The sequence below is a fragment of the Sinocyclocheilus rhinocerous genome, unplaced genomic scaffold, assembly GCF_001515625.1.
Source record: "Sinocyclocheilus rhinocerous isolate Xijiao unplaced genomic scaffold, SAMN03320098_v1.1 scaffold688, whole genome shotgun sequence".
In the NCBI taxonomy this organism is placed as follows: Eukaryota; Metazoa; Chordata; class Actinopteri; order Cypriniformes; family Cyprinidae; genus Sinocyclocheilus; species Sinocyclocheilus rhinocerous.
In genome coordinates, this window is record NW_015651641.1 from 329,240 (window position 1) to 342,401 (window position 13,162).

At 35.5% G+C, this 13,162-nt stretch overlaps 1 protein-coding gene across 1 annotated transcript in view; it reads left to right on the forward strand.

Annotated features, from left to right (window-relative positions):
• LOC107713308 (polypyrimidine tract-binding protein 3-like) overlaps positions 1–13,162 on the forward strand; it is a 62,878-nt gene that overhangs the window by 18,885 nt on the left and 30,831 nt on the right. The window contains exon 2 of the mRNA XM_016518769.1: positions 9,566–9,641. Coding sequence (XP_016374255.1) covers positions 9,566–9,641 — 76 coding nt within the window. The remainder of the gene's footprint in view (positions 1–9,565; positions 9,642–13,162) is intronic.

Sequence of the window (13,162 nt, forward strand, 5' to 3'; positions counted from 1 at the left end):
TCTCACTCCCACACACACACACACACACACACACACACACACAAACATCACATGCCCATGAAACACCCTCCTCCTCCTCCCTCGGCTCATCTTCCCTTCTGTCTGCGTCTCTCGAACCCTCACTGTTCTCTTGAGCTCCGTCTGTTTCACTCTTCCCTTCATCCCTCATGCACTTCTCTCACTCTCCTCCTCCTTATTCTCTCTCTCTCTCTGTCTCTGTCTCTCTGTCTGTCTGTCTCTTTAATTCTCTCTCGTCGCTTATGAACACAGGAATATTCTGACATGCTGGAGAGGGGTTTAAGGTACAGATGTGCTTGTGTGGTTCTTATTTTAATGGCAAACTTTTACATTTAGGCTGACTTTAAATAGGAAAAATAGCATTTGTTGTGTGGAATTATTTATATGAATGTATGGACTGTCTAAATGTCATAAACAAGTAGTTATACATTGACAGTTTGCTTTGGCGAATGTTTTATTTTTTTTATCTAATTTTGACTATGATATCAGAAATACTATACTAATGTAAACTATGCTTATTTGGATATCTGCGGGCATTACGTTAATAGGTTTTCACATGAAATACTTTTGAAGACACTGTCTTATGCGCCTTTTAAAAATAGTGTACAATTTTAATGCATGCAGTTTTCCTTATTAATTGAGAGACTGGAAATATTTTTTTTTCCTTTAAAAATGAATGTCACCGTTTAAAAGTGATTACAATAGTGAAAAATTAATAATGACCAGCCACAGCATGTAAAAACACACTTTCTCCTATAGATCTATATGAATTCTACCCTGAAACCTTGATGCACATTAGATTTTTTTCATGTTACGCATCAAGGATTGGCTAAATTCTCAAGCTGTCGATGACACTTAACGATTTTTAATAAACGAACCGTTTTTCTGCTTCATTGCACTATAGACTCCATCTGTTGATGAAAGTCCTTGTTGACACCTGGTTTACTGTTCCATGTGTTTCCAATATGGCAACCTTGTATTAAAATATATGTTCACTAAGCAGTAATATTTGGAAAGATTGTAAGATTGATTTTTTTTGTTTTTTGTTATTTATGTTGCAGTTAATAGTGATCTGCACCATACCATGTGTTCATTAGGATGCATTCAATGAACTGCTATCTGAACATAGAGTACCTGCATGTGTGGATAGTGGAAAATCATTATGATGCTGGTTGTTTTGACCTGATTTTGACTTTTTTAATTAATGTGTAATTAATAAATGTTAAAATACTTTCTCTTTTCCCATCTTAATATGCAGAGAGAGTTATAAGTGAGCCATTTATAGGTCCGATTCCTGAAATGAGTGACATTGTGGCACCACTGTAAACCACCTGTTTGGCTTAACAATGGAAGACGGGGAGAATTTTCAGGGAAATCTCATCCTTTTTGCAGTTGCATTTGTTGATGCTAGCGATAACAGAAATGATACAAAATAAAATAAAAAATCTTATTTGATCATTGTCTCCTTTTTAGGTGAAATTCAGTTGTTGTTTGGAAGGTCTGGTCCAAATGCATGACTTGATGATCGCAATAAAATGTGGGAGAGAGAAAGAGGTTAAAACAGTTACTCAGGCAGACTAAACACGTTCACGCACTTGATGCACACAGCGGGGTCCCTCTGAGATAAAAAAACAGACAGACAATTAATTCTCTTCCATCACAGTCTGAGAAAGTGAATCGGAGGAAATGATTAGATATGATGGCAGATGAAGAACCCTGTTTGTTCAAAGAACATAGACTGCGCACCCCTCGTCCCTTTGATGTGTTACATTTACACTCCAAAAAAATCAGTATTTTGATCTTGTTTTCAAGTAAAAGTGCCCAAACGTCCTTTAAAAGACTATTAAAGTTATAAGCAAACTGGTTAGATGATAACATAAGGCATGCCAAGATATGTAAATATGTATATCTACAATTAAATGTGTTTATTTAAATATTTTAAAAAAGTATGGGTGTAAAAAAGTGTTTTTACACACACACACACACATATATATATTTGAAAATGTATTTTTCTAAAATTCAGCATAAAAGCTTATTAAAAACGTTTAATATGTATATCTAAAATTCATTGTAAACATTTTTTAGTTAAATATGTATTTCTAGAATTCAATATTTGCATTTATTTAAATATGTATATCTAGAATTCAATATTTACATTTATTTAAATATTTAAATATGTATATCTAAAATTCAATGTTTATTTTCTTACATTACTGACAAATAATTGTACATTTTGTTTAAAGCATGAATTCATGGAGATTCATGCTTAAAACAGGTTCATACTTTGCCAATGTACATGTGAAAAATAAATGCAATTATAGAAACTTTTCTGAAAACAAGTCTTATCTTGTAAATGTATTTTATTTCATGATGTTTAGATACTTTCATTGAAAAACAAGACAAAAACTAAAATGACTTTTAGTGTACACTTGATCTCCTTTCAGGCCGAGCCATGATGCATAATCCTAACCTGCAGGTTTAAACACCTTTATATTTCACAGATCATTCAGTTATTTAATCACACAGTTATTTGCCTGCCCTGTCAATAGCACCCTCTGAGATATTATTGCGTAAATTTTGATGCCTGCCTCTGCACGCATGATCTGTAGATCCAATAACTCGAATAACAAGGCCATCAAAGAAACATCAAATGGCTGAGGAATTATTCACACGTTGCATAATATCTCCGTCAGGAAGGAGATGGTCTGTTGTCTGTCTAACGGCTTTGATATTCATTTCAAAATTGCTTGCACTGCAGGAGAACAACGTTAGTCCTGCGTTTCCTTTTGAGCCCAAGCTGGGAGGCCAGGTGCTCGTTTAGCTTGTTTTGAGTCCGTCGCATGAGGAGATTGATCAAACTAAAGATCATTTGAGCCTGGCGTGCATCCAAACAGCCTCTTCCCTGCTCCGACGGAGAGCTCTCAGCCACAAATTCACTCTTAAGTTCCTCAATTTGGTCTGATGGAAAATGTTATTGTCTGGCAATGTTCGTGGTAACAGGGCAATTTGGCACAGCAACATGTTGTGGTGAAACCCAGTAGAAGCGGATGGCTTGAGACTTGAGGATATTGATTTGTTCGCTGTCAGCTGTACAATATTTGTGCCTTTCCAGGGAAGTGGTAGTTTTTCTTTCACCGGCCGGCGCAGGCTGGTATTTACTGCCTGTTTCAGACAGATGCGTGTGAAATGCCTTTGTTTATAGATGGACTTAGTGTACTACGTTTTTTTATAATTGCATTATAAACGCAATGTTTGTATTGTGAATTTTAGCTGTAACTTAGAGCTGTGAGGGCAGTTTGTCCTGATATCCCCTTTGGTGGCATCTTTGGTACTGAATATTACACAAGGCAAAACCTCCCTTTGAACCCCCCCCCCCTCCTCCTCCTGTTTCCATGGTTATTCTCTTTGCTGCTTTCAACATAAAAAACAGCAACCGAGCATCCCACAGTGCCCATAGGATCAATTGCTGCATCCAGTTTTGGGTTTTGTGCACTGTATTACCATAATTTGAAATGGTTTTTCATAATAGTTAATAGTTTGTTCTCTGTTGCCATGTGAGTAAAGTGGTTTTATTGTCTTTCGGAAATGGTTCACCCAAAAATGATTATTCGCCCTAAAGCTCGTATGGCTCTTTCTTCTGTGGAACACAAAAGAAGGTGTTTTGAAGAATGTTCATGCTGCTCTTTTCCATACAATGAAACTGAATGAGGGGCTTGGGCTGTCAAGATCCCAAAATGATAAAACAAGCTCTTTGTGCTGTTTTCTCAAAAATGTTGGCTTAGCATGACAGAGCAAAAATAACTGGAAAAAAAAAAAAACACTGAAAATCTCAGCTCTCATTTGCCTTTGCCTTAGGGGTGCATGATATATTGAAATAAAATCCATATTGCAGTATTATGTCAAATCAGGCAGGCTGCAATATTAAATTTATATATGCATGTTTATTAAGTGGTTTTGTCCATTTACTGAACAGCATGCTGTTGTTTAATATTTTTAATTAATAATAAGCACAGTAAAAATCATGTTATTATTTTAGAATCATATTGAATGTGTCAAAATCAGTGGTCTATGAAGAGTTCACTCTGTTCACTTTATGGTTACTAAAAGTGGTTTGCTCTCTCTCTCTCTTTCTTCTTCATTGTGTGGAAAAGAGCAGCACGAGCATTCTTCAAAACATTTCCTTTTGTGTTCCACAGAAGATATATATATATATATATGTATATAATTTTCCATGCATATGTGCTCCCTAACAAATTCACCAAAATCATTCTAGAAAGAATAAGATTACTATTAATATTAATCTAAAAAAAACTGACATTGCAATATTTTGCTTTTCAGTGATATATATATACTGAATATATAAAAAAAATATGTTTTTTTTTTCAATATTGTGCAGCCCTAGTTTGCTTATATTTAAATATGATGCATCAGGACGCGTCACGCCAGGTTGACAACAGTGATGCTGAATAACTTTGGTTCACACATGTGTTGTAACCAAACATGATGCAGCAAGTTTCAGTAAAGTGAGGCTGAGTAAATAACAAAACTTTAATTTTTGGGTGTACTATTTCTTTAAGAAAAGCTCTTGTGTTTGTTTTTAGTCTACACCCTGTTTTCTCAGCAATACCCTGATGCTGCGTGTCAAAACAATAGCTTGTCCACACTTAAATAAAAAAATCCTGCAGATAACCTCCAGCGATATGCTGTCTAGATTAATGAACGGTGAAAATTGCACTTTTACGTTAACTTCTGCAACCCTGACAACCTGATTTCATTTTCTCTGCCCCTGTTAATTACAGGATATCCCCCAGCCAGGCTATAAAATGATCAAGCCATTATTAACTATCTTTGTCTTCTTTTCCGCTCCATTTTAAAAAGACCATTTAAAAGTTTTAATTTCCCCAGCAGATTGTTTTTTTTGTTGTTTTTTTGCAACAGCAACATGTCTTATGAATAACATAAAGCAACAAGTAGCAGTAGCAGCAGCAGCAGCAGCTTTTTGTTTGCTGTTGTGGAAACAACGTCTCCACTATCAAGAAATCCAGTCACACCTGTGCATTTTCATTTGCATTCGCACCCAGTAAAGCTTTGTTTAGTGAATGCGCAGAGAGATAAACAAGAAAGATGCATTTATTAATTAATTAATAGAAGTAGAACACCTGGAGGAGAACAAACGAAACGACTTACAGTGATGTTGACCGTGTGAAACTCATGAAAATATGTCCAGAGGCCAGTTGCATAAGCATAGTCACCACATTAAGACTGTCTTAAGAACTAGTTTGACATAGCAGTTCACAAAGTTTTTATCAGTCTTACTTTACAGATTCAAATTACAGCAATCTAAGTTTTTATGTAACTGACTTAAAAAAGTTATGAGCAGTCTTGCAGAAAAAAGATAGGTGTCTAAATTTTAAGACTAAGCAGTTTATGCAACCAGTCACAGGTCATATTTCACCTCAAAATAATAATAATAAAAAATAATAATAAGATTTTGCAAAAAGAAACTGAAGCTTATTTGAACAGGCTTCAAATGCATTTTCAGGACAATGAACTTAATTATCTCTCCATATTCTCATTACAGTAATGATCAACAGTGTTATTTTCAAGTTTATTCCTAATAGTGTTTGGGGCAGTTGACAGAACGGTCACTTCCTGTGTCAGGCAAGTGCTAGAGCCTGCTCATTCCAAAAAAACATCATTATAAAAATAACTATAACAATAATAAATATTAGCCTCCACATCAATGCATTATGTCGCTTTAAGTGCAAGAGCTCTGTAAAGCAGGTTGGATTCTGATTGGCTGTCAATGTTTTTATCGTTCATCAGCTGAAAAAAAAATTGTTCTGAAAGTGATTCCAGTGATATAGTTCCTTTGTGCTGTTATCGTTATAGCTGTGATGCTATATTCATAGAATTACAGCAACTTTTGAAATGTTATTGTTTTAGGTATCGTTATAGTTATTGTCCTATAGTTATTGGTGTAAACGGACCTTATGTATGAATCTTAAGTTCGTTAATGTACTTTTTAATGCCTGGCGTAGTTTGGTTTTCCCAATTCTTACAAAGTTTCAGCTATTTTCTATATTTTATAGTTATTGTTATAGTTAACGTCCTTGGTGTGAACAGGCCTTACATATACGAATTTTATGTTAGTTGGTGTAAAAAAATTTGTATGCCTGCTGTGCTGTGGTTTGCACTATTCACACAGAATTTCAGTGCTAATAATAATTTTATAGTTATAATTAATGTCCTTGATGTGAATGAGCCTTATGTAATACAAACCTTACATTTGTTGATGTACATTTTCTGTCTAGCAAAACTGAAACCTTTGGTTTTCTGTGTTGTATTGAATATTGTTGTTTTGTAAATTCTTCTGATGTAAATATATCACCAAGATAAAATGATCTAGCTGGCTGACGTAGATGACATTAAAGGAATGAGTTTTTGCGTTACGGTAATGACTACTGGCGGGAAATGTGACTAACTGTCATAAAAATAATGGGAAAAAAATTATGCAACAGATCCTAATGGGGCTGAAAATGGCTTAATTTTCTTAATACAAAATCTAATTGATCACTAGTTTTATGCTGACGTGCAGCGTGTGCCGGTGAGGCCGCGTGACCCTCAGAGAAATGGCGATTACTATGTGGGCGCTGAGCATCAGTGTCGTGTTTCATCACCCGCACCCCGTCTCAGCGCACAAAATGTCACAGACATCAGAGAGGGGCTTAGCTGTAAAGAGTAAAGAGATTCTATCGTTTTTGTTCCTTTTTTTTGCATATTCATACTCTGCCTGGACTCATTTGAATTTCGTATAAAAAAAGCAAAGAGAAGCTTTGTGTTCTTTCCTGGTAGGCTGAGGTGACAGTAACGCACCAATAGGGAGATGGCATGGCGGTGGCTCCGCCTGTGAAGCGAGCTCTCCCTTCCAACAACACCTGGCTGAGTTGAATAACACAAACGGTGGAGCGAGCTGCTGCGTGTTTCACGCATGACCCTGTGCATGAACTCATTATTAATAAGAGCTACAAACTGCCTCGTCTCGTTTACATCTGCAGTAGATCTCAGATGTCTGCTTGGCTGCACTTTATAGGTTGTTTTTTCTCTATCTATATGCATGAGGCTTTAGTTAACATTGGTGTTTGGCCTGCAAATACCTGTTGACCATTTGTTACAGGGGCCATTTTTGGGCTTTTAGCCATTTTATTGATTTAGACTGTGAGAGAGCAGACAGGAAACATGGGCGTGTGGAGGGACAAATCGGATCAGGAAATGACCTAACCTGGATTCAAACTCGAGTCTCCCACATACACAAAATGTCGAAGCACATGCTGTACCCATCAGGCCATGCCGCTGACCTTTTGTAGCAGTTTGTTTTTTCCTGAAGTCTGCATGCAATGTTATTCAAGGCTTCTCGCCATTTTATTTTGTGAGACATTTCCACCATCTCTGTTCTTTAGAATTAAACAGTCTGATTTTGCTTCTATACCTTTAAGACTTCTAAATGTAAATGACCTTTGTTGTGATTGGCTAATTTTTTTGTATGTGAAAACTGGTGAAAAACATACTGACAGCATTGGTATGTAAATGAGCTCGTTCTTATTCTAATATCCTCATGGTTGTGGCATGTCAACCATGATGACTGATCTTTAAATGACCCTTTCATTTCATAACATTATGGTTAAGTAATATCACAAGGGTGTGAATGGCCAAACCGCAGCTCTGCAGATATTCAGTACAATAATCCAGTTTGTGAGTGTGATATTGCTTTTAGTGTTGTCAAAAGTACCGATGTTGATACCAGTCAGTATTTAAAAAATGGCCAAAATGCTAGCGGGGAATGTCGGCATTGTCACATTTTTAGAATTTCAGTACCGACTGGTACCGACATCGGTACTTTTGACAACACTAATTGCTTTTATACAACAGTTCTATATACAAGAAGTAAAAATTCAGCCCGTTAGTTTGCATATTTTTTATCTGCCAATGAAAATAGTTCCAAATAAAGAAAAAGATAAAGATTTTATTTGCGAAGTAACGCAAGAAAAAAACAACATAAATGATAATAATAAAATAAAATAAAAAATGGAACAAAGTATGTGAGTGGCACAAAAGCAGTTTCACATTCCCGCTCAAAGCATTCTGTACTCAGCTCCGCTCCAGGTTTTCACAGTCCAATCACAGCTGAGAGAAACCCGTGACGAGCGATCCTGCAGTTTTTTTTCCAGCAATCTTTCGCAAGCTTTCAACAAACCCCCTCTTCGTTCAAGGAAAAAATCACACAACTCCACTTTCACACCGCTCAATCTTGGAACGCTTCTCGGCCAATCAAATTTGAGGACCGGAACTAACTGTTGTATGATATCGTTTAGTTTTTCTGATTTAGAATTTCCTATGTGCTTTTGGTTTTAGCTAACCATTGAAGTTTTGATGTTTACAACTGTACAGTTTGGCATTAGTTAATAGGAGAGATGACATTTGCTTACATTGGTTTAAACCAGAGCTGTTATTGTTATCTAAAACTAAAACTATTAAAAGTAATTTATATTAATTGAAAAAACTTAAATAAAATATAAATAGTAGATGGAAACTGATGGAGTTGAAATAAAATAAGTTTAAGATAAAGTACTAAAATTACTAAATTTAAATTTTTAATTTAAAAATTACCAAAACTTAACCTAAAATTAAAATGAAAACTGAAATTATTAAAATAACAGCTAATTTTAAAAATGTAAAATACTATAAAAGTATATAAATATAATACTAAAAGAACACTGGTTTATACAACTTTTGAATTGCACAAATATATATATATATATATATATTTCAAGGAAGTAGACCAAACATAAAATGTCTAAATTCTGCACATTCTTTTATTGTCTAGCACAAGAAATCCAACACAGTCAAAAAAAAGCTCTAAAATTAGAAACCGACAAGGAAGACAATTACGACAGTATTCCCTGAGCTGTAAGTGCCTCGCTCAGGAAATACAACACAAATGGAGACATTTCCTCTCGAGTGTGGCTATCTGAGGGCAGCATCACGTGCCAGCCATCTTGCAGCTGAATAGATTGTATTCTAGATCCGCCCACCTCACAAACAATTTGCAGCTAATGGATGCATTTTGTGTGCTTGTTATACATCGTCCTCAAGGAATTGATGCGCTTCTGAAATTTCCCTTCTGCACTGAAAACAGTCCTTTAATGTGGCACAGGGGCTTTTGTTTGCTTTTGTGCACTCGCCACGCTGGTCCGTGTTTTTAACTCAGAGATTTCAGACGTATAATCTCACCATCCAAGTATGGCGACGAAATAAGAATAAATTAGTGAAGCACTCTGTTTGGAGTACATTTGAATTTATTCCAGTGTATTCCAGTGTATTCCAGTGTATCATGGTTGGTTTTACAGCTTTGAATTGGATATTTCAAAATATTTACATCCAAATTTGGCATAATAGGTGTTTTTTAGTGTGTTATGGGTGGTTTCTCATATTTGTTCAGATTCCCACTTGTCATTTTGACTGAAACTTTCATATTCGTGTGTTTCAGTGGGCATCTGGAGAGCCTCCTGTTTCCGCCTCCTCGTGTTGCTTTACTACCATGAGCAGTTCCACTCCATCCACAGGTACTGTCTGTTCCTCAACATCACTTCCATTAACAGTCTAGACATCTTTAGAGATGAAAGAGGCGATTTGACTTGGCCTTTCTGTTGAGTCATTCATACTAGGTTTTACCAAATGAAATCAAAGCCATCCCTGTTTGTTTAATAAGCGTCACTGTTCACAATTCACACCAAATGTGTTTTCATAATCATTTATGAACATTTAATAACTTTCCCTGCCTCTGAAATGACTTCTCTTTTCTGCTAATGTAACCAAGAGTGTACAAGTGGGACGAAATAACACTTTATTCTGATTGGTTACAGCATTGTGCGCTATAATGTTCGCTAAATGGCATTCCAACAATTGATTTAATATATAGCAGCTGTGCTAGTTTAGTGTCTCTCGTATCACTTACATAATAAAATAATTTAAACTCAAATCAATATTTCATGTACATTTATTTATTTTCTAACTAGCCTAGTAATAAGGAGGATAATGTACAGTAGTACACTACAATCAGCCGCTCATTATCAAATAAACCTCCGTTTCGCCTCAGGGTCCCGATCAGCATGCTGAGCGTTTTTATGATCATTTATGTATTAGCCAGATATGTTATGAATATGAATATTTTGATTGGTTCAGAAATCTTACAAAAGTAAAAAAAGTTAAAATTTTAGCGAACACTGTTTCTTTCTTTATACTTTTCGTGTAAAGTGTAAATTAGCCTATTCAGACTGTTTGGCATCTGAATTTTGAGGATTTGTTATGAGATGAATGTGCGTCTACAGATATGTTGAGGTAAAATCTTCTTACAGTCTGTTAAATTCAGTCAGTGTCATGGACAATGGCTTCTAAAAATCATACTGATACAAAATTTATGGTAAAAATAAATTCTTATTGCTTTTTAACCTTTTTTGATAGCACTGAAAATGAACTCTTCAATGATGGTGAAATGGTTGGCGAGTGTATTAGCTGTTATTTGAGCGTCTGAATGGAGATAAAATGGAGGGACAGAATGAAATGACCCCATCATCTGCTTCCCATCTTCTCTTACCCCTCTCTGTCTTTTATTTTCTCTCGCTCACTCATCCTCCCCCTGGTAAACAATAATCCTTAATATGTTGTTGTGCTTTGGAAGGGGAAACAGTGTCTCTGTTATTTTGGGAGTTTAAAGAGGAATGACCAGGGATAGCCTCCGGACAGCTTCTATATTTAGATATTTTCTGCTTCTCATGAAAGCTGCACAGTGAGCGCTTTAAGACGTGCTTCTGCATTTTAGTGATCTGGTGAAATAGTTGCAAAATGATGACTTTAAATGTGGTCTAGCATTGAATGGCTGGTATGATTTGCAGATGCATGTTGTGTTGTAACTAATCCAAAAAGGAACAGAGATGCTAGTATTGTTTTGAAGATCAGGGTTTGCACTTCTCCATGAAGTACTGCTGTTTCTGGCATTTCCCATGAATCATTGCGTTTCCTTGGCGTAGTCAAGGTTCAAATAAACCTCCGTTTCGCCTCAGGGTCCCGATCAGCATGCTGAGCGTTTTTATGATCATTTATGTATTAGCCAGATATGTTATGAATATGAATATTTTGATTGGTTCAGAAATCTTACAAAAGTAAAAAAAAGTTAAAATTTTAGCGAACACTGTTTCTTTCTTTATACTTTTTCGTGTAAAGTGTAAATTAGCCTATTCAGACTGTTTGGCATCTGAATTTTGAGGATTTGTTATCAGATGAATGTGCGTCTACAGATATGTTGAGGTAAAATCTTCTTACAGTCTGTTAAATTCAGTCAGTGTCATGGACAATGGCTTCTAAAAATCATACTGATACAAAATTTATGGTAAAAAGAAATTCTTATTGCTTTTTAACCTTTTTTGATAGCACTGAAAATGAACTCTTCAATGATGGTGAAATGGTTGGCGAGTGTATTAGCTGTTATTTGAGCGTCTGAATGGAGATAAAATGGAGGGACAGAATGAAATGACCCCATCATCTGCTTCCCATCTTCTCTTACCCCTCTCTGTCTTTTATTTTCTCTCGCTCACTCATCCTCCCCCTGGTAAACAATAATCCTTAATATGTTGTACTTTGGAAGGGGAAACAGTGTCTCTATTAATTTCAGAGTTTGAAGTGACCAGGGATAGCCTCCGGACAGCTTCTATATTTAGATATTTTCTGCTTCTCATGAAAGCTGCACAGTGAGCGCTTTAAGACGTGCTTCTGCATTTTAGTGATCTGGTGAAATAGTTGCAAAATTATGGCTTTAAATGTGGTCTAGCATTGAATGACTGGTATGATTTGCAGATACATGTTGTGTTGTAACTAATCCAAAAAGGAACAGAGATGCTAGTATTGTTTTGAAGATCAGGGTTTGCACTTCTCCATGAAGTACTGCTGTTTCTGGCATTTCCCATGAATCATTGCGTTTCCTTGGCGTAGTCAAGGTACAGTCGATCTTTTTTTGATATAATGCTTGATTTTGAGACTGAATCGCCAAAGCCAGAAGGTGTAATTAGAATGCAAGAAAGTATTTTGTAGGATTTAATGTTTAATGGTTTTGTCTAGACTGACTAAACACTATAATTTACATAATAAATATATTAAACACATGATAAATACTAATATTATTTATATTCATTACGTAATGATTCATACATTGGCCAATACCTGTGTCGACTTTGGAAGTTCCAACCAGATCTCAAGAGAAAATGCAACTATTTTGCATTTTATTGAATTGTTTGCAAATTCGTATAAATTCATACTATTTAAATTAGGGATGCACTATATTATCGGACCTATATCAGAATTGGCCGATAATGGCTTTAAATGTAAATATCGGCATCGGCCCGATATGAAACATTATGCCGATATGTCTTGTCGATAAGAGGAATACGTTAACTCACATGTGCTCAGGGTGTGTAGCGATTAGATCACGTCAGCATTGTGGCTTATTCTTGAAGCAAAGTTTTGCCTGAATAGTGATTGGATTCACTGTTTTAGATCGCTGCATTTAAACTGAGAATGCATGTACAGAATGTTGTGTTCGGTGTGTGATAAGAGTAAACAGTAATAGCACGTGCAGCGGCAGCCTCCCCCGGGTCCTAATGCCCTTTCGGTAAGGAGTTTTAATTCCGTAGGGGGCACTGTTGGCCTACTTCTAATAAAATGAAAGTAAAATACACAAATAATATTTAGACTGTGTTTCTGATTAAATAAAGCAGTAATTGATGTCATAAAATCATGAGTATGTTTTGATTTAAAGGTTAGAAGCTATAGCTTACACAAATAAAAAAATCACAAACATGACACTTGTAAATTAATAATTCTATATATATTGATTTATTCATTAATGTGTAGTATGATATATTTTTAAAACAAATTATGATTTCTAAAAGTTTTTCAGAATTTTTACAACTCTTTTGCTTTAGACCATCTACAAATGTTAAATCTTAAAATAAAATGTTAAGGTTAATACTGCATCTTTCTGAAGAAAAAAAATGCAGCAATTGATATATAGTTTATTTATAGTTATTTTCAA